At 37.8% G+C, this 25,950-nt stretch overlaps 1 protein-coding gene across 1 annotated transcript in view; it reads right to left on the bottom strand.

Annotated features, from left to right (window-relative positions):
- Positions 1 to 25,950, bottom strand: part of THSD7B (thrombospondin type 1 domain containing 7B) — a 747,555-nt gene that overhangs the window by 34,804 nt on the left and 686,801 nt on the right. Inside the window, exons 17-19 of the mRNA XM_042997047.1 lie at positions 13,561 to 13,702; positions 11,448 to 11,563; positions 9,164 to 9,281 (exon numbers count right to left, since the gene is read on the bottom strand). Coding sequence (XP_042852981.1) covers positions 9,164 to 9,281; positions 11,448 to 11,563; positions 13,561 to 13,702 — 376 coding nt within the window. The remainder of the gene's footprint in view (positions 1 to 9,163; positions 9,282 to 11,447; positions 11,564 to 13,560; positions 13,703 to 25,950) is intronic.

Raw genomic sequence — 25,950 nt, 5'->3', positions numbered from 1 at the left:
TATAACACCTTCTGTCATTACAAAAGTATCCTTTATTATGGAGGGAGGGACTAAATTACATAAGTGAATACAATCTTCTTTGATACAGAGATGATATGGAATATTCTTGCTTCATTCTTCTCCCTTCCTTATTCTGCTTGCTTTGCTCCCATTGCCCTGAGAACACCTGTTCTCCCCACTACCCATAAATAAATCACTTCAACAAGAATCCCGATCTCAGACTCTGATTCAGACACATTAATACTCTCAGTTCATAAGTTGAAGCTCAGAGAAGTTATATATATACAAAACTTTTTTTTTCTTCAAAATCACGCAGCTAGCAGGATTGGAAAAAAGGTCTATTTTATTCCAAAAGCATGTGCTTTCCCAGGATCTCATCTGGTCCAAATCAGGTGTCAGATGCTACAGTGTAATTGTTAGGACACTTAGACAAGTCTGAGATGTGTACTTAGGCCTACCCTCTACAATAAATGTGCTACCTGTGTTCATACATTTCATATTTTCCTTTAGTAAAAAGTAATTAAAATTATAGTATTAACACCTTCCACTCTGATAGCTCTTTATTTGCTTTTGAGTACTTGTCACTAAATTTCTGAAAGCAGTAGAAACTTACTACATTGTCTAAAATGTTCAGTTGATTTCATAGGGCTCTTTATACTGCCATCTACTACTTAATTCTCTTAACAAATATCACTTAGAGGCATATGGTTGGCTCATTTGGTAATGCATATGATTCCTGATGTCAGGGATGTGAGTTCAAGCCCCACAGGTGGTGTGAAGTTTACTTAAAAAGTTAAAACAAATATTGCTTAGATTTTTTTATCCAAATTTAAGTGTAAATATTGTTTTAAAAATACACTCTGGTGGACATGAATTTGGGGTCAAGGTTCTTTATTTTTTAAAAATTTTTTAATGTTTACTTACTTTTGAGAGAGACAGAGACAGAGAGCAGAAGAGGAGCAGAGAGACAGGGAGACACAGAACCCAAAGCAGGCTCCAGGTTCTGAGCTGTGAGCATAGAGCCCGACGTGGGGCTCGAACTTACAAGCTGTGAGATCATGATCTGAGCTGAAGCTGGATGCTTAACCAACTGGGCCACCCAGGCACCCAAAGGATCAGTGTTATTTTCTAATATAACAACATGAGTAAAAATGTTGGTCCCCATCTGAAACTTAAAGACTGATCTTCGGCCTATGTTTGGGATTGTTATAAATGGAAGATAAACAGTTCTGCATTCAGAGCTATGGTGCAAGGGTTTCCCCTACAGAGGGATTGCTTGGCCTATCTGGAAATTGCTTCAGGCACCCATGTACCTGTCATCCTAGAGAACGCTCAACTCAGGTAAGATAAAGATTCCAGAAGATTTTCACAGTAAAGCAGACTAGTCCAAGCCATGACCATCTATCTGGGAGTGAGGTATGCTAAGCCAGAACCACAGGTTTAGAGATCAAGAGAAGACCATGGTATCATGGATTGCAGTAGGCTTTCCAAGAATAGAAGATTAGGCACCTTTGGTATTGCTTGGCAATAAAGAGCTCTAGACTTCTCTGTTAATGCGTTCTAGCCATCTATCTTTAGTTCTACTCTCAATAATCACATTTCAGTCCCATTAAAAGCTAACAAAAGTTGATGGACCACTGTAAGAACTTACATACAGCAGAAATACCCCAATAAGAAGTTCCCCATGTGACACAAGAAGAGAAGGGCAGAGAGAGTGATTTTAGCCATCCTGCAGCTACTCTGTTAGAGTCACACAGTTCCTGTCAGTAATATTAGCTCCCTGCAGCTATATTCCAATTAGACAAACCAGATAATATGCAACAATGTTGATTATGAAACCAGTAAATATTTACGAGGCTGAAAATTCAGATGGACTTCTTAAAGCCCTTACTGCCCCTTTGTGTTCTTTAAAATTTTTTTTAATGTTCATTTATTTTTGAGAGAGAGACAGAGCATGAGCAGGGGAGACACAGAATCCAAAGCAGGCTTCAGGTTCTCAGCTGTCAGCACAGAGCCCAACGTGTGGCTCAAACCCACAGACTGTGAGATTATGACCTGAGCCAAAGTCAGACGCTTAAGCAACTGAGCCACTCAGGTGCCCCTGCCCTTTGTGTTCTAATCTGAGATCCATTTCCTCTGCTTATTTTTAAATAAATGTATATATTAGGAGAATTTTTATACAGTGATATAGCACCCAACACAGGGCCATATACACAACACGAACATTTACAAGTACGGTGTCAGAGGCAAAGGGGCAAAATGGGGCTTTGGAGACACCTGAACATGGGTTCAAATCTTTCCTCCATAACAAGCTGCATGACCTTGAGCAGATTATTTAACTGCTTATCACCTCACCTGTAAAGTTATACCTGTCCTTTATAGTACTGTTGTAAAGTTACGAAAACACTCCTGGCTCCAGTAATTGTGCCACTGAACAATACATGTTAAAAATGAAATGTTCTAACATTTCATCGATTTACAGATAAATAGTATAAGTTATGCAAAGACTAGTTCAAAGTCCTCTGACTTGCCATTAGAAGACCCAACTTGAAAACCTAGATCTTCTGGTTTCTTGTCTGGTCTTTGGTTTTCCCCATTCTATAATTTTATAATTTAGCTTATTATTCTCTTGTCATAGGAACTAATTACTTGATATAATTTTCAATTGTTATAGCAATTGAACTGTGCCTGCTCAAGGATACCACACTGATCACGTATTATACAGATACTAAAAATGAAGGTTACCAGCTTACCTTTGCTTAAAAGAAAAAAAAATGCTGGAAATCACAAAGTTGTGGTACTTTGGAGTTAACACAAAATTACTATTTTTTCATTATAGGGAAGAGTTGACAGAAAAATTATGTGCCATTTGGGAGATACAAAGTCAGGCTGGATTACATAAAATAGAAAATATAAACTCATATACATTGAATTAAAAATATGAAATAGGAAAAAATCAGTTTGAGATTAATAATACTCTTAGAATGTTATCGGTTAAATAATAAATAATTCATGAAATGCTAAATTTAGGGAGTTCTACATTCCACTGAACTGATGAAAATTCAACAAAGAACATGACTAATCCAAATATTAAGCTATTCTATTACAAGCTTTGATCTTTGAAATCTACCTAAAAAGATCCCTTAGTGGAAGCTTAGAATCAGTCTCTGTCTAAGGTGAAATAAATTGGATTCAAACTGTTCTGACCTTGAAATCTTTAACACAATTAGAAAGTATATGCCAAGCATCAGGTGTACATTAAAGAGGTAATGCAGACACTTGGAAAAGAGAGAAAGAGCTCATTTGAAAATCTCTCCCCAGATCAATGTAGTTCTGTGGGTTTGACAGCGAAGTGTGGCTCACGGGGAAGCATCTAGGACATCTAGCACACCAGCATTTGCCTGGCAGCCAGCGAATTCAGAAACTGAGACAACTGTGTGAACTTCTGATAAAGCAGTCAGCCGAGAGCCACAGGTGCTGGAGTCAGACTCCCATGCAACTTGCTTGCCCACTTTAATGTGACTAAATAAACTATCTCCTCTCATGACTTGTGCCCTATTGCCACCACCAGTTGGAAAAAAGGAAAGAGGCTAACGAAAGACAGCTACTGGTGTGCTGTCTCAGAAGAGACAAGGCACAGATGCTTTTCAATGATAGTTTCCAACCTCTTCAGCTCCAGAAGAGCTTATTGCTTATTGCTCTTAGGCTGTGCTGTGCGAGGATCAAGGCATGATCTAAATACACGATTCTCTCATTTTGGAAACACTTACTCTCTGCTTGTCGCAGGGGTGGGTGATGACCAGGGAACAGTGGTGCCCTAAGTAAAATCAGGGAGAAGTTTGGGGGCTGAGGGGTATAATGCAACCACAAAGGCAGTCTCAGCACCATCCTGAGGGTGGGTGCTTAAAAATTCAAGGGTCATGTATCCTAGTCTTCTTCGTACTGTTCAATTTATTTATTTATTTATTTTTAAGATTGAAATCAGGCACAAATTAGAAAAATGCTTATTTTTAGGTTTTTGTTTGTGGGTCCTGACATCGAGGCTGGAAAATAACAGGTAGTCAAAAAATGCTTGTGAAATTGAAGAGCAGCCTACTAAAGAAAATACCAGTTATAAGAGCTATGGCACCTTGTCATTCAATTTTGACATAGATATTGGCTCTTCAGTGGCCTTTCTTCCCTCATCCCTCACTCCCTTGCATCCATCACATGATCTGTTTTGATTTCATCATTGGTTTCATCCTAACCATCTGTTATTTTTGTGTTTATTTCCTTGTTTACTTGCTGTGTGTCTTGTTATCGCCATCCAATTTTTCACTGGATTCAGTGAGACTTTGAATGTCAGGGGTCTTTGCCTGGGATCTTATGTGTCCCATACACAGTGTAGCTTCAGCTTTTGGGAGAATGCCTGAAGCTCAGAAAGCATCCAGTGAGTATATACGTAAATCATAGGAATACACTTCTACAGTCCTGCCTTCAAGAACAGACATCTAAATAGCATGGTCACCATATAATTTATTTTTCACATTGTCACTGTTGACAATGAAAGAGGACACTGTTAAGTGCCAGGATAATAGGTATAAACTTTACAAATCCTTGTTGAATACATAAAGGAACAATGGGATACATTCATATTTAGATCACTGGAGGGTTTGACAGATATCAGGATTATGGAATAATTTTTTTAAAGGTATTATTACATCTGACAATTCAGGAGATCAAGACATCTAAAGGTCAAGAAAGGATTTCCAAGAAGTCATGCTAATGGAGTTTTAGAAACTACCTAGTGGTGATTTGTAACCAGTGCTATATTGAATGTCAATGGATACTATTTAGATGACTTCCAAGTGCTTTATGCAAGTTGATTTCTGCCAAGTAGTTAACATTCCTTCCCTAATCCCACTGGTACCTTAGTTCACACAATTACTTCCTTAGGAAACCTTTGATTGTTTCTCTTTGTTTATTATTCTCTGGCTTAGAAAAGGTGAATTTAAGTTCAAACTCTAATAGCCTAGAATTCTCCAATAGTGGGATTCAGATTTGGAAATGTTTTTTCATTTGTTTGTTTTTGTCTTCCTAATAGACAACCAGGGTCTGGGGAGTCCATAGCACTAACAGAACTGCTTGAAAAATTAAAGTAATACTTTAATGTTAAACTTACAAATAGGGGTCTTATTTGTCAAGGTAGTATATTAGCACGACATGGAGATCTGTCATGTTTCACTGACTTGGTACAGTGGCAGAATTAGGACTGCCAGGCAAAAATAATAATGAACGGATCTGATTCCTTTGCATTGAATACGTTCTAAGGTAATGTACCTAAGACATATGCATTTAGTTAGAGGGCCAGGAAACCAGCCACTGGCAGGGGTTGGCTGCCTTTGGGCTTGTGATCCAGTCTGCAGGCTCTTCCACTTCCAGCTTTCTTCTATGATCCAGAGCCACCTGGGCAATGACAGATGTTAACTGAAATTCCTCCGATGTGCCACCTATTGTGCTCATAGGAACTGAGGGGATTCACACATGAAGAACCCAAACGGCATTTGGCCCCTCAGACGTGCAGACATTGCAAGTGATTTGACGCATGCAAGTTAAGAGTAGTAGGAGGCAGTAGTGCAGTGATGGTAAGATGCTCCACACTCAGGGATGTGACTGAAATACTGTATTAGAGCATAGAGAGCCTATGCACCGGTGGAGGGTGATGGGACTAGAGAGGCAGGCACAGGTGAGATCCCACAGGTCTTTGTGGACCATGCTTGCAATATAGGACCTCATCCTTTCTCTACTTTTCCATGCTACCCTTTACCACCATAAGAGTCACACCTCCCAGAGACCCATGAGGACAAGACTGCAGTGTTTATAGCAGTAGAATAACCAGGCTGAGTCACTGCTGGACAGAGGAGCAACCAGTTGTTCTGACTAAATGCATCATTACTGTGAAAAACATCTCTCATTTGTATGTCTTCAGCGAACTCATCAACATACAATATTACCTATTTGCTTGTTTACTGTCTCTTGTCGCTCAGTTGCATTGTAAACTCCATGAGAAGAGGGCAAGTATCTACCTCCCCCCAGTGCTGCAATCCCCAGCACAGTGAACCAGAACTGGCACATGGGTATTTGTTTAATGAATAAATTACTCTTAAGTCAATAGGAAAACAATTGTTGAAATTTGCATTTTTTGAGAGAGAAAGTGCACACGTGCACACACACCGACCCACCTACGCATGTGAGTGGGGGAGGGGCAGAGAAAGGGAGATCCAGAATCTGAAGCAGGCTCCGGACTCTGAGCTGTTAGCACAGAGCCCGATGCCGGGCTTGAACTCACAGACTACGAGATCATGACGTGAGCTGAAGTTGGACACTTAACTGACTGAGCCACTCAGGCACCCCAGGTGCAGATTCCACACCCATTGCAAAGTCTGATGTGGGGCTTGATCTCACAACCCTTGAGATCATGACCTGAGCCTAAATCAAGAGTCAGCTGCTTAAGGAACTGAGTCATGCAGGCATCCTTCAAATTTGCAATTAAAAAATTTTTTTTAAAGTATTTATTTATTTTTGAAAGAGAGACAGAGCATGAGCAGGGGAGGGGCAGAGACAGAGGGGAGACACAGAATCCAAAGCAGGCTCCAGGCTCCAAGCTGTCAGCACAGAACCTGACATGAGGCTAGAACCCATGAACTATGAGATCATGACCTGAGCTGAAGTCGGACACTCAACAGACTGAGCCACCCAGGCACCCCACAAATTTGCAATTTTAAAATACACTTATGCTATGACCATAATGTGATTTTGAATGGGGCAAAAGGATGAGAAATGAAATTGGGAGACAGAGTGACTAAGTCTATACGATAATCCTTAAAAGATCCTAAGTAGTGTCTGATGACCCTCTCTACTCTTGGCAGCTAAGAAGATGGAGACAGAAATTAACATAAATAAACACCTATTATGTGTCAACTACTATGTTAGGTGTTCATATACTTCATATCATTTAATTCTCAAACCAAAAATACCTCCAGCGTGCATAAATTCCATTTTATAGATAAAGAAGCTGAGATTCAGAAAGATTAAGTAATCTGCCTAAATAGCTGCAATTTGAACCTAGATTTACCCAACTTTCAAGTGGATGCCCAGTTGGAAACTACACCATGCAGCTGATCAGAATATTTGAGGAAAAGCAGGTCAGTCACTGAAATCTTGGGTTTAAGATTTGCCATTTGCTTTCCTGAGGTTCTTTACAGGCTCTCAACTGTGCGGAAAATGGCATGTTATTATTGGGCATTTGGACTCCCGCGTTTTCATTGTGCGTGATGCTCTTTGCAGAAGTAGTTTTCAATTTCCTTAGTCACATTTTCCTAATACAAATCCCAGCTACTGTTTTTTGCTCTACCCTCTCCAAAATCTGACAGCTCAGTTTACAGATGAGCCCCTTTTCCAGGCTGCACCCTGCCACAGTTACTCAGACAATCCCAACCGAGGCAGAGAATTATCGGCAACGCCAGCACACTCATTTCAGAGTAGCTCAGAAATTAGCCTATATACTACTGCCAGTGGGCCAGTCACAGAACTTCTAGGAATCTGTTCCCAAGTATTTCTGTTTGACAGTCAGATGCAGGTCTTGGTGTACCCTCCTCCCATCTTGATTCCATGATTCCTGCAACTTGCAATTCTTCCCTTCATCTCCTCTGCTTAGTGCCTAATCATACAACAAGATTTTCCCCTAGGACCCTAGTCTAATTTTCTGACGTTTACCTTGTGAGAACTTAAAATTCTTTTTCAGGATCAGAGTCCTATCCTAAACCACAGGTTTGTGCTTTCCCATTATGCTCTTGTTGTGCTCTCTTCCATGGACAATGTCTTGGTCCCTACTTTGGCCCAGTGCTGGTGTGCCCTCTATATAGCCATTTGTCTAGCTCCTGAGTATCAGTTGCCCTTCAATCCTTGCCATTGTATATCATTTGCTCACTGGCATCCTGGGAACTTGTGGTCATGATTTCTATCTGTTCACCACAGATGTATACTCCTTTTTCTCTATAGCATAACACTGTTGCTAAGAATTACTGGCCATCTAGAGAATACATTTGCTGCTCAACCATCTTGCACTGAACTGGAAACATGGGACTAAATTTTATATAATATAGATGATGGAAGGATGTATGCTACTTCCAAACTGGCTCATAAAAACCTGCACAGAGCCAACTGGATGGCACCATTCGGCTAATATTGGTTGTATTAAAGTGGTAGATTCTCCATCAACCTGTGTCCTTGATTGACTTTTTAAAGTGCAAGCAACACCTCCTTTTATGTGAGTGGCAAATTAGTCTCCAGTCAGGATATTAAGAGACTGTGATTTGGGGGTTTGCCCAACACAGGAGTCAGCTATACTTACATAGTACATAGTTCTTCCAAAAACCAGGGAGGCCAACATTTTTTTGGGTTGGTTGAGCTTATGACCTTCTGAATGAACACTGTCCCACTGGTCTAGCAGCTTCTCTGGTGTCTGCCACTGTTACCAAGTCAGTTTTGCAACCTCTGCCTAGAAGTAAAGGACTCATACAAGACCAAGTCCTATATCTCTTCCCCTCTGGGTCAGGCTCATGTTGCCTCCAACTGGTCAACATGCCTTATGATCATTTGTCAATTTATGGCGTACAGAAAGGCATTTATTTTTTTCCTTTTTTTTTAAGTTTATTTATTTGTTTTGAGTGGAGGGGGGAGAGATATGCAGACAGAGATGCAGAGAGACAATCCCAAGCAGGCTCCACACTGTCAGCATAGAGCTCGATGCAGGGCTCAATCTCACAAACCATGAGATCATGACCTGAGCCGAAATTAAGAGTCAGACGCTTAACTGACTGAGCCACCCAGGCACCCCCAGAAAGACATTTAAAAACAAAACTGTCTGGGTGTGCCTGGGTGGCTCAGTGGGTTGAGCATCAACTTTGGCTCAGGTCATGATCTTGCAGTTCATGGTTTAGAGCCTGGTATCAGGCTCTGTGCTGACAGCTCAGAGTCTAGAGCCTGCTTCAGATTCTGTGTCTCCCTCTCTCTCTGTCCCTCCCTTACTCGTGCTCTGTCTCTCTCTCAAAAATAAAAACATTAAAAAATTTTTTTAAAAGCCAAACTGTTTACTGGAAACAAACATAGGGAAACCAAGTACCTCCATGGCCACAAGTCTTTGAACATTCTGTCCAAGCTGTCCACCCTGAGAGCTGACAGTTGACTACACATTCCACCAGGCAGTGAATGCTCATTCTCTGGGGCTTCTCCAAGTTACGCTGTAGATGGAAATAAAGTATGATTTTATTGAAGAATCATATCACTGTCAAAATAAATCACTATCCTTTCATGGGAAAGACTATTCTATGCCCTTTATGCTACAATAATAATCTTTCTACATCTTTGCAGGGAAAAATATCCTCTCATAGAAATTGGTGGGAGTCACAGAAAATGGTTGTCCTTACATCACAAATGAGAAATATATTGGCCCAAATTTATTTTTATGAGATCCACAACTCTAGAATAGACCTGCAATTAGTGTTCTGGGAGAGTAGGCAGTTAGATGCCACAGAAATCTGTCCTTGCTTAGCAAACACAGAATCAGGAGGATGCCTCAGTTTTAAATTCAGGTACCTTGCACTTCTGGATGGGTCAACAGCACATAGAGAGCTCAAAATTAACAGCTATCTAGGCTAAAAAAATAATAAGGATAAAAACAAAATCAACAACTATGCTCATTAAAAAGATCAATTAGGTTGAAAACATAACCAAACTCTTAATCATGGGAAAAGTTGGTGCTTTGGTTTATTTCTTTCTTGTCGTCTCTGAAACCAGCATCTAGGCAAAATCTATTGCTTTTTGTAATGGCCAAGCTAGAAGAGATCTTAGTGAGAGAATAAATCATCTAAGAAACACTGAAAGAATAATGAAAAATTCCACTACAGAAATCATACACCATGTGCTTATTTAGGAAAACTCTGACATTGAACTCATGTTAAATGTTAGCAATGTCCACACCAAATTAAAATTAATGATTTTAGCATGATTACGTGCTGCATGGGCAAAAGAGAAATTACCATATAGGATCGATGATCCATTTGAGATGCATGGATATTCCAGATAGGTTAATAGTTTGGGACTTCTTTAATATTCTTTAAATATTTGTTTAACATACGGTATTTGGAAACTGGTTTTTTTATTAATGAATAGTTCAGAACTTACTTTGTATCAAAAGAAAAAAATTATTACACATACCAAATGTAACATTTTCAACTTATTTGGAGTTGCTGCAGATTGGCCATTTATTTTTCCTGCAGACTTCTACAGAGGCAGATTCAATGAAATGTTAAAATAAATCGCTGACACATGGTGGACAGAACTTTGCCCCATATTGGCCAGTTTTACAGTTTCACCAAATGGGATGTTCATCAGATGGCCTGGTCTCAAAGTTGTTGTGTGTCTATGGCTATACTGTTAGTTAAGAGAGCCATGTTTTAATACTTGATAGGATAATACTTAAGTCAGGACAGGTGAGCAAAGTTTGGTTTTGATTCTAATTTCACTTGTGGACTCCACCTATCTTAGGAGAAATGGTACCAATTTCCATTAGCCAATTTGTGAGGGAAGCTTCTGTGGAAATATGAGTTCACTGACCCTGTATTTTCAATTTCCAAAGTTTGGAATTTTCTATTCTAAAAACTATGTTGGTGATTCTTCTAGTGTGACAGCATATGGTCATTCTTATTTCTATTAAACTGTCCCCATAGTGATTTTCACTTTGACGTTGGGGAGGAAATGCAACTTACTTGCAACAGCTTTGACTACAGCGTTTGTCCAAACTATACAGTTCATCACAGGAAAAAAAGGAACAGTAACATCATTACAAAAATTCAGAACTCACTAACTGGCACTTTGTAGGGAGGCATTTTAACTTAGATTGAGAAGAAAAGTACAACTGTGCTATTTATCTAGCAAGGCTTTGCTAAGCAAATTAGGAGTATATTCTAATAGCAAGTGTCAGTGTTCGTCTTATGTGCAAGGCACAGTGTTTATCATACATGCAAATGAATCACCTGCCTAACACAGAATCATATCTAAATATTATAGTCACCTGATACGAATAGTTTGTTAGCATGTACATACATATAAGTTCTGGAAGTTATACAAATAATTGTTTAATCGACCCATTTCCTCAGTGCAAAATAACCTTTCCTGGTCATTTTGACTAAGTTCAAACTAGTGAGGTATAACTGTGCTACACCAGTTACAACTGAGCCCTAGTTTGGCAAGAAGGAATCAGAGTTTGTCATTTATACCAAGCGTCAAGACGGTAGACTAATATTACAAACAAACAAACAAACAACAACAACAACAAAACAAACCAAAACCAAAACCAACAAAAAATCCAAAGCCCCTAGCATGAGATACAAATACAAACCAATTACCTGCTCACACTGGTCCACACCAACTGGCTTGCCATCGCTGCGTATACAGCTCAGAAGGCGGGTCCTGATACCTTGTCCGCAGGTAGCATTTTCATTCAGCTGGCATGTGCTCCACTCTACAGGTATAGGATCACCACACTGAGTTTCAGAATTATGGTCATGTGAGCAAAATACAACAAACCTTTGATTATTTGCATTGGTGAGGCAGGATAGCATATATATATAATCCTAAAATAACTTCCAGGTGGCTTCACAAAGCACCATGCAATTCTTTTACAGCAAAACAAGTAAACAACCAAATCAAAGTGAGTTACCTTCCTAAGTTTGCTTTCTAAAAGTAAAAAGACAGATGGTTTGTTGGAGACCGTGTCACTGTTGTGCTGAAGAGGAAAGGAAAGACACCAACAAGGATGGTAAAGGAAAACTAGTTTCGAATCATCTGTTTGCTGGGGGATAACTGATAGAAAAGGAACCCAGAGATGATCCTATTGCTTAATGTAACCTGAAACTATTTTCAAGGAACAAATCCAGTCATCTAAACCATTTGGTAAAGTTGGTACAGTGGAGCTTAAGTGTCTTAAGACACTTGCCTGAGAAAGGAAAGAGAGGTACCTCAGAACTACATGAATGTTACAGAAAATCTAATTTTTTTCAAATTATTGTCTCAGGAGAGAAGGTTTTATTTATTCATTCATTCATTTATTTAAATTTTTTTTTAAATTACTTTTGAGAGAGAGAGGCAGAGTGCAAGCAGCGGAGGGGCAGAGAGAGGGGGAGACACAGAATCCGAAGCAAGCTCCAGGCGCTGAGCTGTCAGCACAGAACCCAATGCAGGGCTCGAACCCACAAACTGTGAGATCATGACCTGAGCCGAAGTCAGATGCTCAACCGACTGAGCCACCCAGGTGTCCCCAGGAGAGAAGGTTTTAAAGATCTGGATAGTTGCATTGCAAACTAGACAACTGGGAGTCTGAATGAATTATGCCATAATTAATCTGATTCTTAAAAAAAACAAAAACAAAAACAAAAACCAACTCTTACTTTTGGTGTGATTAGAAAGAATGGTCTTTGATGATATACATCAAGAACCTCTTTAAGGACACTTCCCATATTTGATAAATGACCTACGTATGAGTTTAACGGGAATAGTAAACCAATGCATAGTAAAATCAGTATTTTAAAGACATGCTCTCTCTTCCAGTAAAGCAAATTTCACTTATTTCTGAAAAATTACTATAAAAATCAAGGATCTGAAGCACCTTTAACTAAAGAGGGCAAATACATTAAGTCATCTTTCACCAATAAAGACAATCAGACTGCCCCACCCCACCCCCCAGAATTCATTATGAAGTTTTCTATGTGAGAAATATCATAGTGCCACCGTGACCTCAGTGGGGAATTTGTTTCAGAAGAGACTATTACTTTGCCTCGGCAGGCCTGTGGTGGTTTGGCTGTCAGTACTGAATTCAGTGCCGAGACTTAACATGGTTCCACATTTTGTGGCATTTTGCATGTCTGCTCCTTTTGGGAATGGCAGGCAGCAAATCAATGTAACTAAACAGTCTGTGGTATGAGACACAGGAGAATCCTGAGCAGTGGCTGAAAAATGAGGCGGAGGGATTCCCAGTGCCTCTAAAGTATCCCTGTCCACTCAGGACTACAATTTATCCTACTGAGACCCATTGAGCAAGTACACCACAAGCTTGAATTTCTTGAAATAAAAAAGGCCATGAAAGAGCTAAATTCTATGACAGCATGACTACGTTCTTCCCTAAGTGGTAAATTATCCCCTGCTGTGTATTTTTGTTATTGTGGTTATCATGGCTTAATTCAGCTCTTTTCTGAAACTTTGCCAAGTCTTTTGAAGCATCTCGGAATTTGGAGATTCCAGGTGGCCTTGCTGAAGCTACATGCCAAGTGCGGGCATTTCTTTCTGTGAAGGGACACTGGAAACGTCAAAGCCTCGGCCTTGCGTGCAATACACTCTCACATTCTACTGTCAGTCCTGAATCCCAAGAATGAAGACACACACGCACATGCACACACACACACACACATTCTCCCATTAGTCAATGTTCAGGGAAAATAGAATGGCTGTGGGTTTCAACCGTACCAGTTAGATTGTACTGGAACTGGAAGCAATTTTCATTGAGGAGGCAAGGCCGCACTTGCGAGTCTTCAGCACATGACCTTGAATTCAGTGAGGGTCTTAGCAGGTGGCGGGTTCTTCTCTGTGTTGAGTGGGGATCACAGGACTGTGAAAATCAAAGAGCAGACAGAGTCAGAATGGACCCATAGTTAGGTGGCAAATCATGTATGGTTATCTGTGTACATGTAAGCACTTGTGTAACAACTACAGGGAAGAGACAACTGAGAGTGTTAAATATAATACTGAGAAAATAAAACTATTTTGTAATTCACTATAAATTGGTATTTTGTTTGGTTTTTTGCACCTGACAACTCCTTTTCTAGGTTATGGTGAAGGCTACATTTCTGTCTTCCACGTGGAATTAGGCACATAGAGACTATTTTCTTCAATTAAACACACTCTGTACTCTCAAATAGCCTGCCACATAGCAAGAGATAAAATGCATTCTTGAATGTTTCAATGGATGAGAAAAGGAAGACAATGTCCCCGTGCCCTCAGATAGCACAACAGAAATAACCATGCAGAAAATCTTAATGAGAAAATAATTGTTAAGACCCTGGAACAGGTATATACAGAGAATTATAAAATCAAGATTGCCAATACACCAGAACTTCCCTCATATTTGGGAGGCTGTCTGATCCACAGGGGATGAGCCACTACACGTCATATTGCCCTTTAAACAAAATGAATGTAAAAATGTGACCTCCTGCGAATATCACTTTCCCCATGGGTCCTCTTACAGCCTCAAGTCATATAATGCCCTTGAGTCAGTAAACCCACCTGCCACATTTCATCCAACTTTTCTAGCCATGGTGAACCTTCAAGTTCCACCTACTGGAATCATCTTTCAACTGTCTAAAATCCTATCCTTTCCCTTCAGAACACTAATCAAGGCTTCATCATTGATACTTTTCAATAAAGATAAATTATTTTCCTCCTCCCTGAGCAAATTTCCCCCCATGCTCAGGAATTACTCTATAGGATTTGTCTCTGAACATATATACATACACATATACTTCTATACTATACCTGCCCTTATAATATTGTCATGATTTCTTTATTCCCTTGGCTCCTTCCTTTCTTTATAAACTGCTTGAAGCCATGATACATTATGGTTTCTACTTCCCATATCAATCTCTAAAAATCTTGTTCAATAAATACCATTAAATATGGTCACAACGACACAATTCAAACCCCCAAATCTGAAGAGGCATATAGATGCCTAAACCACAAGAGAAGTAAAAGTCTCTGAATTAAGGTTACCAAATCATCATTTCTATATTGGATGTTTTATTTATTTTTATTCCTTTTACTTTTTCAGATATTATAGCAAGAACTCAACCTATAAACTGAATCTTGGCTATTAATCAAAATGATAAGGTTGGATTACACTGAAATATGCAGAAAAATGATACAAAATTTTATTTTTACTTATTTTTAAATTTTTTTTAAGGTTTATTTTTGAGAGACAGAGCACGAGTGGGCGGGGGGGAGGGAGGGGAGTGAGAGAGGGAAACACAGAATCCGAAGCAGGCTCCAGGCTCTGAGCTGTCAACACAGAGCCCGATGCAGGGCTCTAATTCACAAGCTATGAGATCATGACCTGAGCCAAAGTCAGATACTTAGCTGACTGAGCCCCCCAGGCACCCCACTTTTCTTCTAATTTTAAATGTTTGGAGCCATTGAAACACACTTTTTTATCCATGAAACTTTCTAGTTGGATGATCTGTCAATACTTTTAAACTAATTTTACATTTTAATTATATCAAATTATCTCTAAATGATAAAGAAGGGCCATCAAAACCAGGTAATTATACTTAATTATCAGCAAGTGAATCCCATGATAAATGTTTACCAATAATTTATTACTAGTTCACCAATTAATTTGATTGTTTGTTCTCATAAGAAGGAATAAGAAGTTAAATGATTTGCCAATGAAAGAAAAATGAAGGTATCTAGGTAGATACCCCTGATTAGTGTTTTACTGATTTTCTACCTTCTAAAAAAAACAATGTTGGAACCAAATGAATAAGTGTTAGAACTTATGTACCTGCTTAGTCTACACCATCAAATAAAGCAAACGAGATAATAACACACACATAAATTATGTCACCTTGAACAATTTACTTGTATATGATAGATCTTTGCTTATTTAAACTTGGGTGAGAAAAGTGGATCGGGGGATGGTGTAATTTGATGATATTTAAGAATTTTCTCCCTCAGAGCTCACAGTCTATCAATCTTTAGTTCGGTGGGATGTGGTTTTAAAATATTCAGTTAAGCCTAACCCCTAATTCATAATCATGTAGACTTCCATAATTACTTTCTAGAAATTAATATATTGAAAACCAACGCTGCGTCTAACTCTCCTACTGATTCTCTATCCATAGAAACAGACAAAGGGGAAAGTATGGGTGAGGGGGATCCACAAACACAATCCAACCTAACCTTAGGCAATATTTTTATGTTCCACTTAAAAAGAAAACTGCCCTGGCACTGCTAAGAAGTGATAGGTACGTTAGTGTTCTCTCCTTATTTCTTTCTATTAGCTATTTGTAGGAAGGTTATGAAATAATGACTTAGTCACAAGGGAGCTGGAAGTAGGGCTCAGAAAAAAAGAATGGTAAAGGAGGCTTATGTCTGGATGATTTCTTTATTGGACCAAGACTCCTCAAATACAAACCTGAATCTCCTCTCCTCTAGAGTATTTATGCAATGACATATTGTCGGTTTCCTAAACGAAGTTGAGAAAGTGATGTGTGGATAACTAACCCAAAGTCAACTTTGGGCCAGTTTTATTGTAAAGATCAAGGTTATATAGCTAAAGTTTACTTGCTAGGGAAAGAGATGACCAGTAAGAACCAGTTAGTCTCTAGTAAATAAGCCCCCTTTATGAGACTGGATTTTCTAACTTATTACCTTTGAAAACCAGCACTTATCTTAAAGTTCAATCCTTTCTTATGACATTGTGCTTTCTCACCTTTTGTTCTCTCTAGCAATAGGGCCTTTACCCTTGGGCCTGACCTGAATATTTGTATTCATCTGTCAAAATTAAATCAGATATCCCATGGGAGAGCCACCAATGACTCCCTTGCGCCCATAAAAATGGAATAATCTCATTTTTTAAAAATTTCCACTGTATATGTACATGTATCAATGTGTGTGCATTCTTTCCCATGGACTATTTGAAGAGAGTCATATCTTAATTTTCTTGGACACTGAAAAGCTTTTTCTATGTCTGGAATAAAGAAGGTAAATAATAAATATTTGTTGTATAGGATAATTTGGTTCTTCCTGGGCAATAATACTAGATATTTGTAAGCTGCCATTAGAAGACAAACAGGACTATGATCATATTTCCTGAATGTAAGGATTCCACAAAGATCTGCATATCTGATAAAAAGAGAATGTAAACTTCTAATTATCATACATTTTCCAGAAAATCTAGATGACATTTCCTAAAATAATAGCATCTCTCATTAATAAAACATATCAGTATTTACTGATGTGGTTTTGATTCACCACATAAAGGATGACCGTTAATTCAGGTATTTTAAAGAAATCCAGATAAAAATGTATAATTTGATATTTTTCTAACACCTAATTATTTTTTAAGTTTATTAATTAATTTTTTTTTTTTTTGAGAGAGAGACAGAGTGAGCAGGGAAGCAAAGAGATAGAGGAAGAGAGATGATCCCAAGCAGGCTCCTACTGTCAGAGCAGAGCAACACAGGGCTTGAACTCAGGAAGCGTGACACCATGACCAGAGCCAAAATCAGGAGTCAGACGCTTAACTGATTGAGCTACGTAGGCATCTGTCTAACACTTAATTATTAACAAACACAATTTGAAAAAACTTCACTTAAGTCCAGGTACTTGTAAACTTAAGTAACTCAGTATATTTCTTATGTGGAGATGAGCAGGAGCAAAGTCTAGCCTTGTCAACTCCCACCAGATACAGAAAAATGAACGCTTTTATTCTGCTACAGGCTTTATCTGATTATTGTGAGATGGTTTCTCCCTCATTTTGTTGATTAGCCCTACTGACAGTAGCTCTGCTGTTTCTTTCCATCTCTCTCATGAGGCAGAACTGGATATATAATGCTTTTAACTTAAGTTTTCTTATTTGGAAAAATGGGGTAAAACAATTCGCAAAACCCCTGCAATGCTTTGTAAGGAGATTTTTAATGAAATTAAATCCTGATCCTCTTTCCCCACGTCCTCACCAACATTTGTTTGTGTTTTTGATTTCAGCCCTTCTGCAGGTGTGAAGTGATACTACATTGTGACTTTGATTTGCATTTCCCTGATGATTAGTGATGTTGAGCATTTTTGTGTGTCTTTTGGCCATTTGTATGTGTTCTTTGGAAAAATGTTTATGTCTTCTGCCCATTTTTAAATTGTATTTGTTTTTTGGTGTTGAGTTGTATAAGTCCCTTATATATTTTGAATATTAACCCTTATCAGATATATTGTTTGCAAATATCTTCCCTCATTTAGTAGGTCGTCTTTTTGTTTTACTGATGGTTTCCTTCACTGTGCAAAAGCTTTTTACTTTGGTATGGTCCCAGTGGCTTAATTTTGTTTTTGTTTTTGTGATGAGCACAGAGTAATGTATAGAATTGTTGAATCACTATATTATACACTTGAAACTGATATAACACTGTATGTTAATTATACTGGAATTAAAAAAAATAAATTCTGATTCTCAAAGGTCGAGACAACCTCTACAGGAGAAAAATCTGGTCCTGAAGAATTGTTATTTATGCCTCTCATGCTTAAAAATATTCTCAAAGATTCTGAGAAGATGGTTACAGAAGTGAAAAAAAATCTTTGGATATTCCAGTGCAAGAAGAGCAAAGACAGAGACATATGGGAAAATGAAATTATGTGATGAATTATGTGATTAATATGAAATTAAGTGATGAGTTATCTCCATAAACAAACTATGAACATACGGGGACCAGTGACTGAAGTTATAGGACCTGTGTGACATCAGCATCCAATAGGGGAAAGCAAAAGGTACAATGAGGCATCTGCCATACACAAGAACACCAAGATGGAAAACTAAACCTGAGCATAGGAGGATTTTGTACATTCCAGAAGCAGGTGGCTAGAAAGGGGTTCATGGAGAGATTTTGGGCATTGATGTATTAACAAGCCAAACTCCCTTCCAAAATAGTTCCCTGCACTGAAGAGAAGTGGATGAGAAGAGTTTCCTAAGGGAGCAAAATAGGGAAACTACCAATAAAGGAAAAGAAAGGACCAATAAACAAAGAGGGAAGCAAACAGGATCCAGTAAATCTCACATAGTAAGTTGCTGTAGTTCCGAACACTAAAAACAAAAGAGGGAAAGAATGAACGTGCTCTGGACCACGAAAATGAAATTAGAAAAAAGCAATCCTCAAATACACTCCCCCCCAAAAGTTCACAAAACTTGATTTCACACACAAAAAAATAAGCAAAGAAAATGATCAAATTCAAATCCCAAACAACAGTATTATGAAAAAAGGTAATAAAGGTCAAAATAGTGTCCCCATAGATAAGAAAGTATAGTAGAAAGACATGCATGAAAAACAGACATGCATGCAAACTACTACTTCAAAGGAAACAAATAAGAATTTCAAAACTGGCATAGATATGAAAGAACAACATAAATAAGAATTAGACACAGACCTTTAGTGACAGAACTCAGTAAATAGAAATAAAAGAAAAAGCATTTTCAGAAATGAAGATGAAACTAGGAGAAATACAAGAATAAAAATATACCATTTGGGGACACCTGATTAGCTTAATTGGTTAAACATCCAACTTTGGCTCAGGTCATGATCTCATAGTTCGAGCCCCACGTGGGGCTCTGTGCTGACAGTTTGGAGCCTGGTGCCTGCTTTGGATTCTGTCTCTCTTGCTCTCTTTCTCTCTGCCCCTCCCCTGCTTGTGCTCTCTCTCTCTCAAAAATAAATAAACATTAAAAAAATTATCATTTTTGTCCAAGAAAAAAAAGTGGAGAAAAATGAGATAAAAGAACATAGAGATAAAAGAACAAGAGATAAAATAATTTGAGAAAAACTAGCAATTAGAAAAGTGAGGCAATACAGATGCCACATGCATATAAGATTTTATGAAGAAGAAAACCTAAACAACAAAGCAGAACTGAAGAAGATTCAAAAAAACTTAAAAAAAAAAAAGACTCAACTACTTATTGAAAGGGTATCGCAGAATAACTAATACTGAGACATATCCTGGTAAAAGTATTAAGCTTTAAAGAAAAAGAAGGAAATATTCTATGAGTATCTGGACAAGATTACCAGATGTTTTATAAAGGAAATAAAATCAAACTGATCATGAGACTTTTTGACAGGAAAACATACCAGCTATTTGAAAGATGCACAAAGAAAACAAAGAAACACACAAAAATGATTCAAGGATTTTAGATTCAGCAAAGCTGATTTTCAATTAAAAGACAATGCATAAACTGTTAACAACATGCAAGAACTCAAGGAATAGTGTTTCCAGGAGTTGTAACTTAGGAATTTAGGGGGCACTGAAGTTTAGACAACCAAAAGGGCTGAGATGACATTAATCTAAAGACTTGTGGTGAGTCAACTTTACATGTAAAATTTATAAGATATAGATAAAATTCAAATGTAAAAACAAATGAGAAGAACCTTTGAACAAAAATGAACATTTTAAAGTACTTGTGTTGGTAGCTGGAATATTGTTATTCTGGGAATGTTTTCTGTTACATGGATCAAAGCAAATGTGTAATTACGATATACTTTTCTTTTACTGCCAATGTCCTTGAAAAAGTGGATTCTCAGAATAGAAAAAAAGGAGATACATATTTAATGGAGAATTTAAATGAACTCCTATAGTTCATCAGTATGAACCCCTGAAGTTTTTCATTTTCAAAATAAATGAAATAATCGCATGTATTTCTAACCTCTACCACTGAAGTGGCTTTGGGACACTTAATGAGTTTAATGAGATTAATGAATGTAAGCTTTCTGAATTATTAGAGCTGTGGATTTTGCAAGTGCAGTGAACTCTTATTAATGTATTTTGCACAGCTAAAAAATTGCATGCAAAAAGGAATGTTTACTATGACATCATAGCAAACCTGATCAGAAATGAAAATACTGTAAACTAAAGTTACTAGTCAGTCAGAAGGGGCAGAAGTTGGATTCCTGGGCCCTACAGTGATGGGTTCTGTTCCTCTCTGTACTTTACCCCACAATTGAGGGGTCGAACAAGACATACAATCCTATGTATAGCAGAATAAACTCTATAGCTTTTGTTTGTCCTTTGAGATATTAAAAGGGCAATAACAGTGGAGACCGAGCCATAATCCGGATGCCTAAAACCCCCAATAGCAACAGGTAACATTTTAAGAGTATAAACACATGCCTAGCACTGTGGTAGACATTCCATGGGGATTAGCTCAAAAAGCCTTTCAACCTGCTACCGATCTAGGTGTATTTTAATATCCTTATTTTTACAGATGATGAAATTAAAATCCACAGAATGTAACAACATAGCAGGTGCTCAAGCCAGGAGAGGGCTAATTTGCTCTTCAGTATCTTCAACTGTTCTGCTACTGTAAAGTAGCGGTACTTGTGGGGTAGGTTGAGGTGGGGACAGTGGGTACAACAATGTCTAAGAGAGTTGTTTAGTGACTGTGGTTATTGTGACTGCCATTTGTTTTAACCTGGAAAGCATTTAGTATGTACAGTAGTCATTAGAAATGGAAAAAGAGAGAGAGACAACAGACACAAGGAACTTTATAAACTAAGCCAAAAGCAAAGTAAGTCACAGTCTGAGGTGTGGGGGAGTCAATGTAGGGATGGGGCAGTGAACAAGACTTACTGCCAGCCTTTGAGAAGACCACAGTTCATAAAAGATGCTCATAGGCTAGGGACTGACTCATCGTATTTAGAGAGTTAATTGGAAAGAGGAGGGCCACATGTCTCAGTGTAATGAAACTGACAAGAGCAGGGGCAAAAGCTATCATATCATCAACATGAAATAACGTTCCTGGTAAAGCTTTACTGTCCTAATGCAAGGAGGAAGTTGGGATGACACATAAATATCTGGAGATTTTTGCTTAGCTAAGATGTCTGGGTAAAGATTTTATAATAGTCCGGGACATCCCCACGTAGTCCTTCTGCTTGGTATTTTATGACACTAAGGAGTTGTGAAGGTACAAATTTATATTCCAATCAGAGGCCTTGTAACAAATGAATGATGTATGTCCTATCCAATCACTATTTATATATTATAAATGGTATACCGTGTTCATATTATTATTGGGGCTTGGGAATGAAGAAAGAAGAATGACCAAACAGAGCCCAAAATAAAGGCCTACATTCTTCAAAAATGTCCAAGTCATGAAAGAAAGAGACTGAAGAGACCAAAGGGATAGAATCAGTAAATGCATTATGGTCTGGATCCTGTAATCAAAGGACTATAAATGCTAGAAAAGGCATTACTGGGACCATTGAGAATTTGGGAATATGGCCCAAAGATTAGTTGCAAGTACTGTCGATGAGAAATTTCCTGAATTTGTTAACTATGCTGTGATTATGTTAGAGAATATCCTTATGCTTAGGAAATACATACTGAATGGCCAATAGTAAGGGAATAAAGGGCATGTTGCTTTCAACACATGCTCAAGTGGTTCACAAAAAAGACCATATAAACACACAGACACCATTATTTTTTCACATATATGTATATATGTGTGTTCATGTGGAGAGAGAAAGAGGTGCATGTCTGTGTGTATGAGGCAGGGAAAGATAAAGTACATGAAGCAAACTTAAAACCTGATGGTGTGAATTTTCTGTAAATTTGAAATTATTTGGAATTTTTTTTTCCAATAGCAGAATTATAAATGGCACTGGCACACTGATATTTAGGAAGTGCTTGTGAAAAAAATATAAATGAAACACGAAGTCATAAATAACTATATACCACCTAGAGGATCCCTAGGGGACAACTGCTATGTGAACTGAGGGCAAACAAACTCTTATCTTCAAACTCTCTGTCCTTCCCCTTGCCCTACCCCCGACCCCTCCGGTCCTTCTCTTCTTTAATTTCCCTATGATGCTTATTTCTTTTTCTTCACTCTAAGCCTCATCCACTCAAGAAACAAATATAAAAACCAAACCAAAATTAGCAATAAACTGCAGTTGGGTTCCTGGTGTGCGTTGGACCCCAGGACGCTGTCTGTAATGAGAATGTCAGGACAGAGTGTTGTGTCTGCCAGCAGTGCAAGAGTGCTGGGCCCCTCTTCTGACCTCCGAAGACTAAAAGAGAGTCAGTTTTGTGATATCTGTTTTAATGTCTGTACCCCATCTAATTCCAGTCCCCACCATAAATCAGAGGGGCTAAACAATGCACCTAGAATGAGTCTAAGATCTCACTCTCTACTTTTGCCTAACCTTTCCCTCCAAAGATCCTTGGGTCTCTTTCGTCTCAGGAGAATCTTATCATTTTTTAGCCAAAACCACTTGACCCACCAGAAGAAGAAGAGTGTTATTAAAATTCTATACTTGGGGCTAACAATACAGAGTACACCCACATGGGAAGCTGATCTGGGCTCATTCTTTATAGGCACCTCATGCATTATGGTCTGGAGCATGAGGTATAGGCACCTCATTGCTCTAGGCTTTTGCTTACACGGAATGTTTTCTTTCCTGTTTTTTTTTCCTCCCTCCATTACTCCTCTACTCCACTTTGCCTAACTAATTATTACTCATCTGAGGTTTATAGATGTATATTTTCTGCCTAGAAAACTTCAGAGATTCTTCCAGGTGTGAAAAAGTGGGCCAATATATGCTGACATGACAACTTTTGTTTTTTCTCTTTTAACAGCTACTACTCTGTTGAAATTGATTAGAAATATTTTGCATTCCTCATTAGACTGTAGCTTGCTTGAGGGATTATATCCCAATGTCTAACAGCATTCATCACCTAGGAGGCACTTAATATTAGTCCAATAAAGAGTATTTACAATTTATTTTTGTACTTACATGCTAGAAACTGTGCTAAATTATTTACATGTATTATCCTTACTATAACTTCTAAGTTGTGCATAATTATTTTAATTTTCTTGATTTATTCAGGTTAAATAGCTTTCTCAAAGTGCCAGTCCTCAGAAGAGAAACAGGAAGGAAAGAGAATACAATGTATTTGGGTTTTTAAAAAATCTCAAATTTATTTCCTATAAATGTTTACTCAACACTTTTGTATACTTAGCATTTGCCTTTCAACATGGCATTTACCATCTAGAGAAAAAGATATGCAACCAAATTGAAATCCATTTTATCTGAGGGTCTTCTGAAACAGGAAAAATAATCTGGGGGGGGGGTTCATAATTTGGTCTCTATACAATCTGCAATTATAAAATAATTTGAAGGTAAAAGAACCCATAGTATTTTCATTTGAATTTCAGAATTACCATTTTTCTATTTCTCCCATATAAGTGTACTATCTTAAAACTTAAAAAAAAATCCACAGACACATATAAAGAACTAAGGAATACTAGTGAGATAAGGTAAATCTAATTTAACCATATATCCTTTAAGAAAACATAGTTCACATAAAATTATTCACAGATAGTTTTCTAGGTAATATGGATACTATAACCAAAATGGAAAGGAGGTTAAGATTTGGAGAGCAACATGTAATTTTTAAAAATTTGAAGTATGTATAAAAATCACCAAGATATCTCTCTGATCAGACATGCCATTTTATGGAGAGTTCCCCTGGCAATCAATGCTATAGTGTGTCATAGGGGTAAATATATTTTCACATTCTATCTTACCAACTTGAGGGATTGAAATGTTGCAGAGGGGGACTTGTAGGGTAACCTTCACATATGGTAAACACATGTTTAAAATTCAAAGTAAAAATCTGGCCTTTTCTACTTGGACATGAAACCGACATTTGGGATGAAATCAAAATCACAAGTAAAATGGAACATAGATCACAAACCTGAGTTAAAAACCATTAATATACAGTAGTTGGATACTAAAGTTTTAATAATAGCCATCATAATACTGAAATATCATTGACACTAAAGACAGCTCTTCATAGATCAAAGAGAGCAAATGAGTCGTTTCAAAAAATTAAATTTTATATTTCACTATTTCCAAAGTTAAAATAGTCACTCTTTTCAGACTTCTTAGAGAAAACTCCACTGGCAGAAAGCTCAGCAATTAGAAATATTACAAGTAAACTTGGGCTCTGACTCTGATGGTTTAAATTTTTCAATATTATTAATTTTTGATGTACTTGTAATCCCAATAAAATCATATCTGATATTCTAAGGAGTAATTATTATACTCACTTTTATAGATTAGTAAACATAGCTTCAAATAGTGTCAACAACCTGTCATAGCCACATAGTATAATACAAAGGACAGAAACCAGAATCTTGATATCACTTTTGTTATCTTCTTGGATTTCAAGAACTGCACCAAGTATTATCTTTATATACCTACTTTATAAATAATGTTTAACCAATATATGTCAATAACCAGAAGAATAATTTTATTATAATAGTGGCCGATTAGCTTTCATAGCCCATTATACATTATGTGGGTGGTTGAAATCTTCCAAGTACACTGTTCAATGATCTGGATGTTCTTATGTCAGAACTATCCTATATAAAGAGTTAGAGATTTGGGGAACCTATTTTTGCATATTGTGATTACAAAAGGAGCATTGACAGAAGCCCTGCTGCCTTAACAAACAACAGCCATTGCCTCTAGAAATAAAAGGCAATTCTCCATGTCTATTTTTTCACTCATAAATTTACCCCATATAATTCACAACGAAGATAATAAAATAAGTTTGAGAGCACTCTGAAGAACAAAAAGCATTCTGTGAACAGAGAGCACTCTGGTGAGGGGAGGGGTTCATACTGGACTGTGCCAAGAGGCAGAAATTGATTCAGCAAAGCATCATCTAAATGAAAACTAAGAGCCATCAAGTTCCAACTCATCACCAATTACCCAAAGGTTGGAGCCACTCAATCAAGTGCCACCAGAAACAAATTGAAAATTGGCAGAGCACAAAATAGATGACAGTCAGACACTGGAATGTGAGCCAGTGAGCATGAGGAGGGCTGATGACTGCTGAAGCAGAGTCTTTGGGGATGGTAGGTACACAGGAGTGACATAACAGAACTCACCAGATTTCTTCACTCCCTATTGACAAACACTCAGATGTATAAAGTATAATTTGGAGTGTATTCCCTGAAGAAGTATGGTGTTCTCTTAGGCTAGAAGTCCAATGCAACCAGAAAGGCAAAAGAACCCAATATAGGTAAATGTGAGACAGAAAAGACTA

Source organism: Panthera tigris, chromosome C1 (assembly GCF_018350195.1).
Source record: "Panthera tigris isolate Pti1 chromosome C1, P.tigris_Pti1_mat1.1, whole genome shotgun sequence".
In the NCBI taxonomy this organism is placed as follows: domain Eukaryota; kingdom Metazoa; phylum Chordata; class Mammalia; order Carnivora; family Felidae; genus Panthera; species Panthera tigris.
This window is presented reverse-complemented; position numbering and strand designations above follow the sequence as displayed.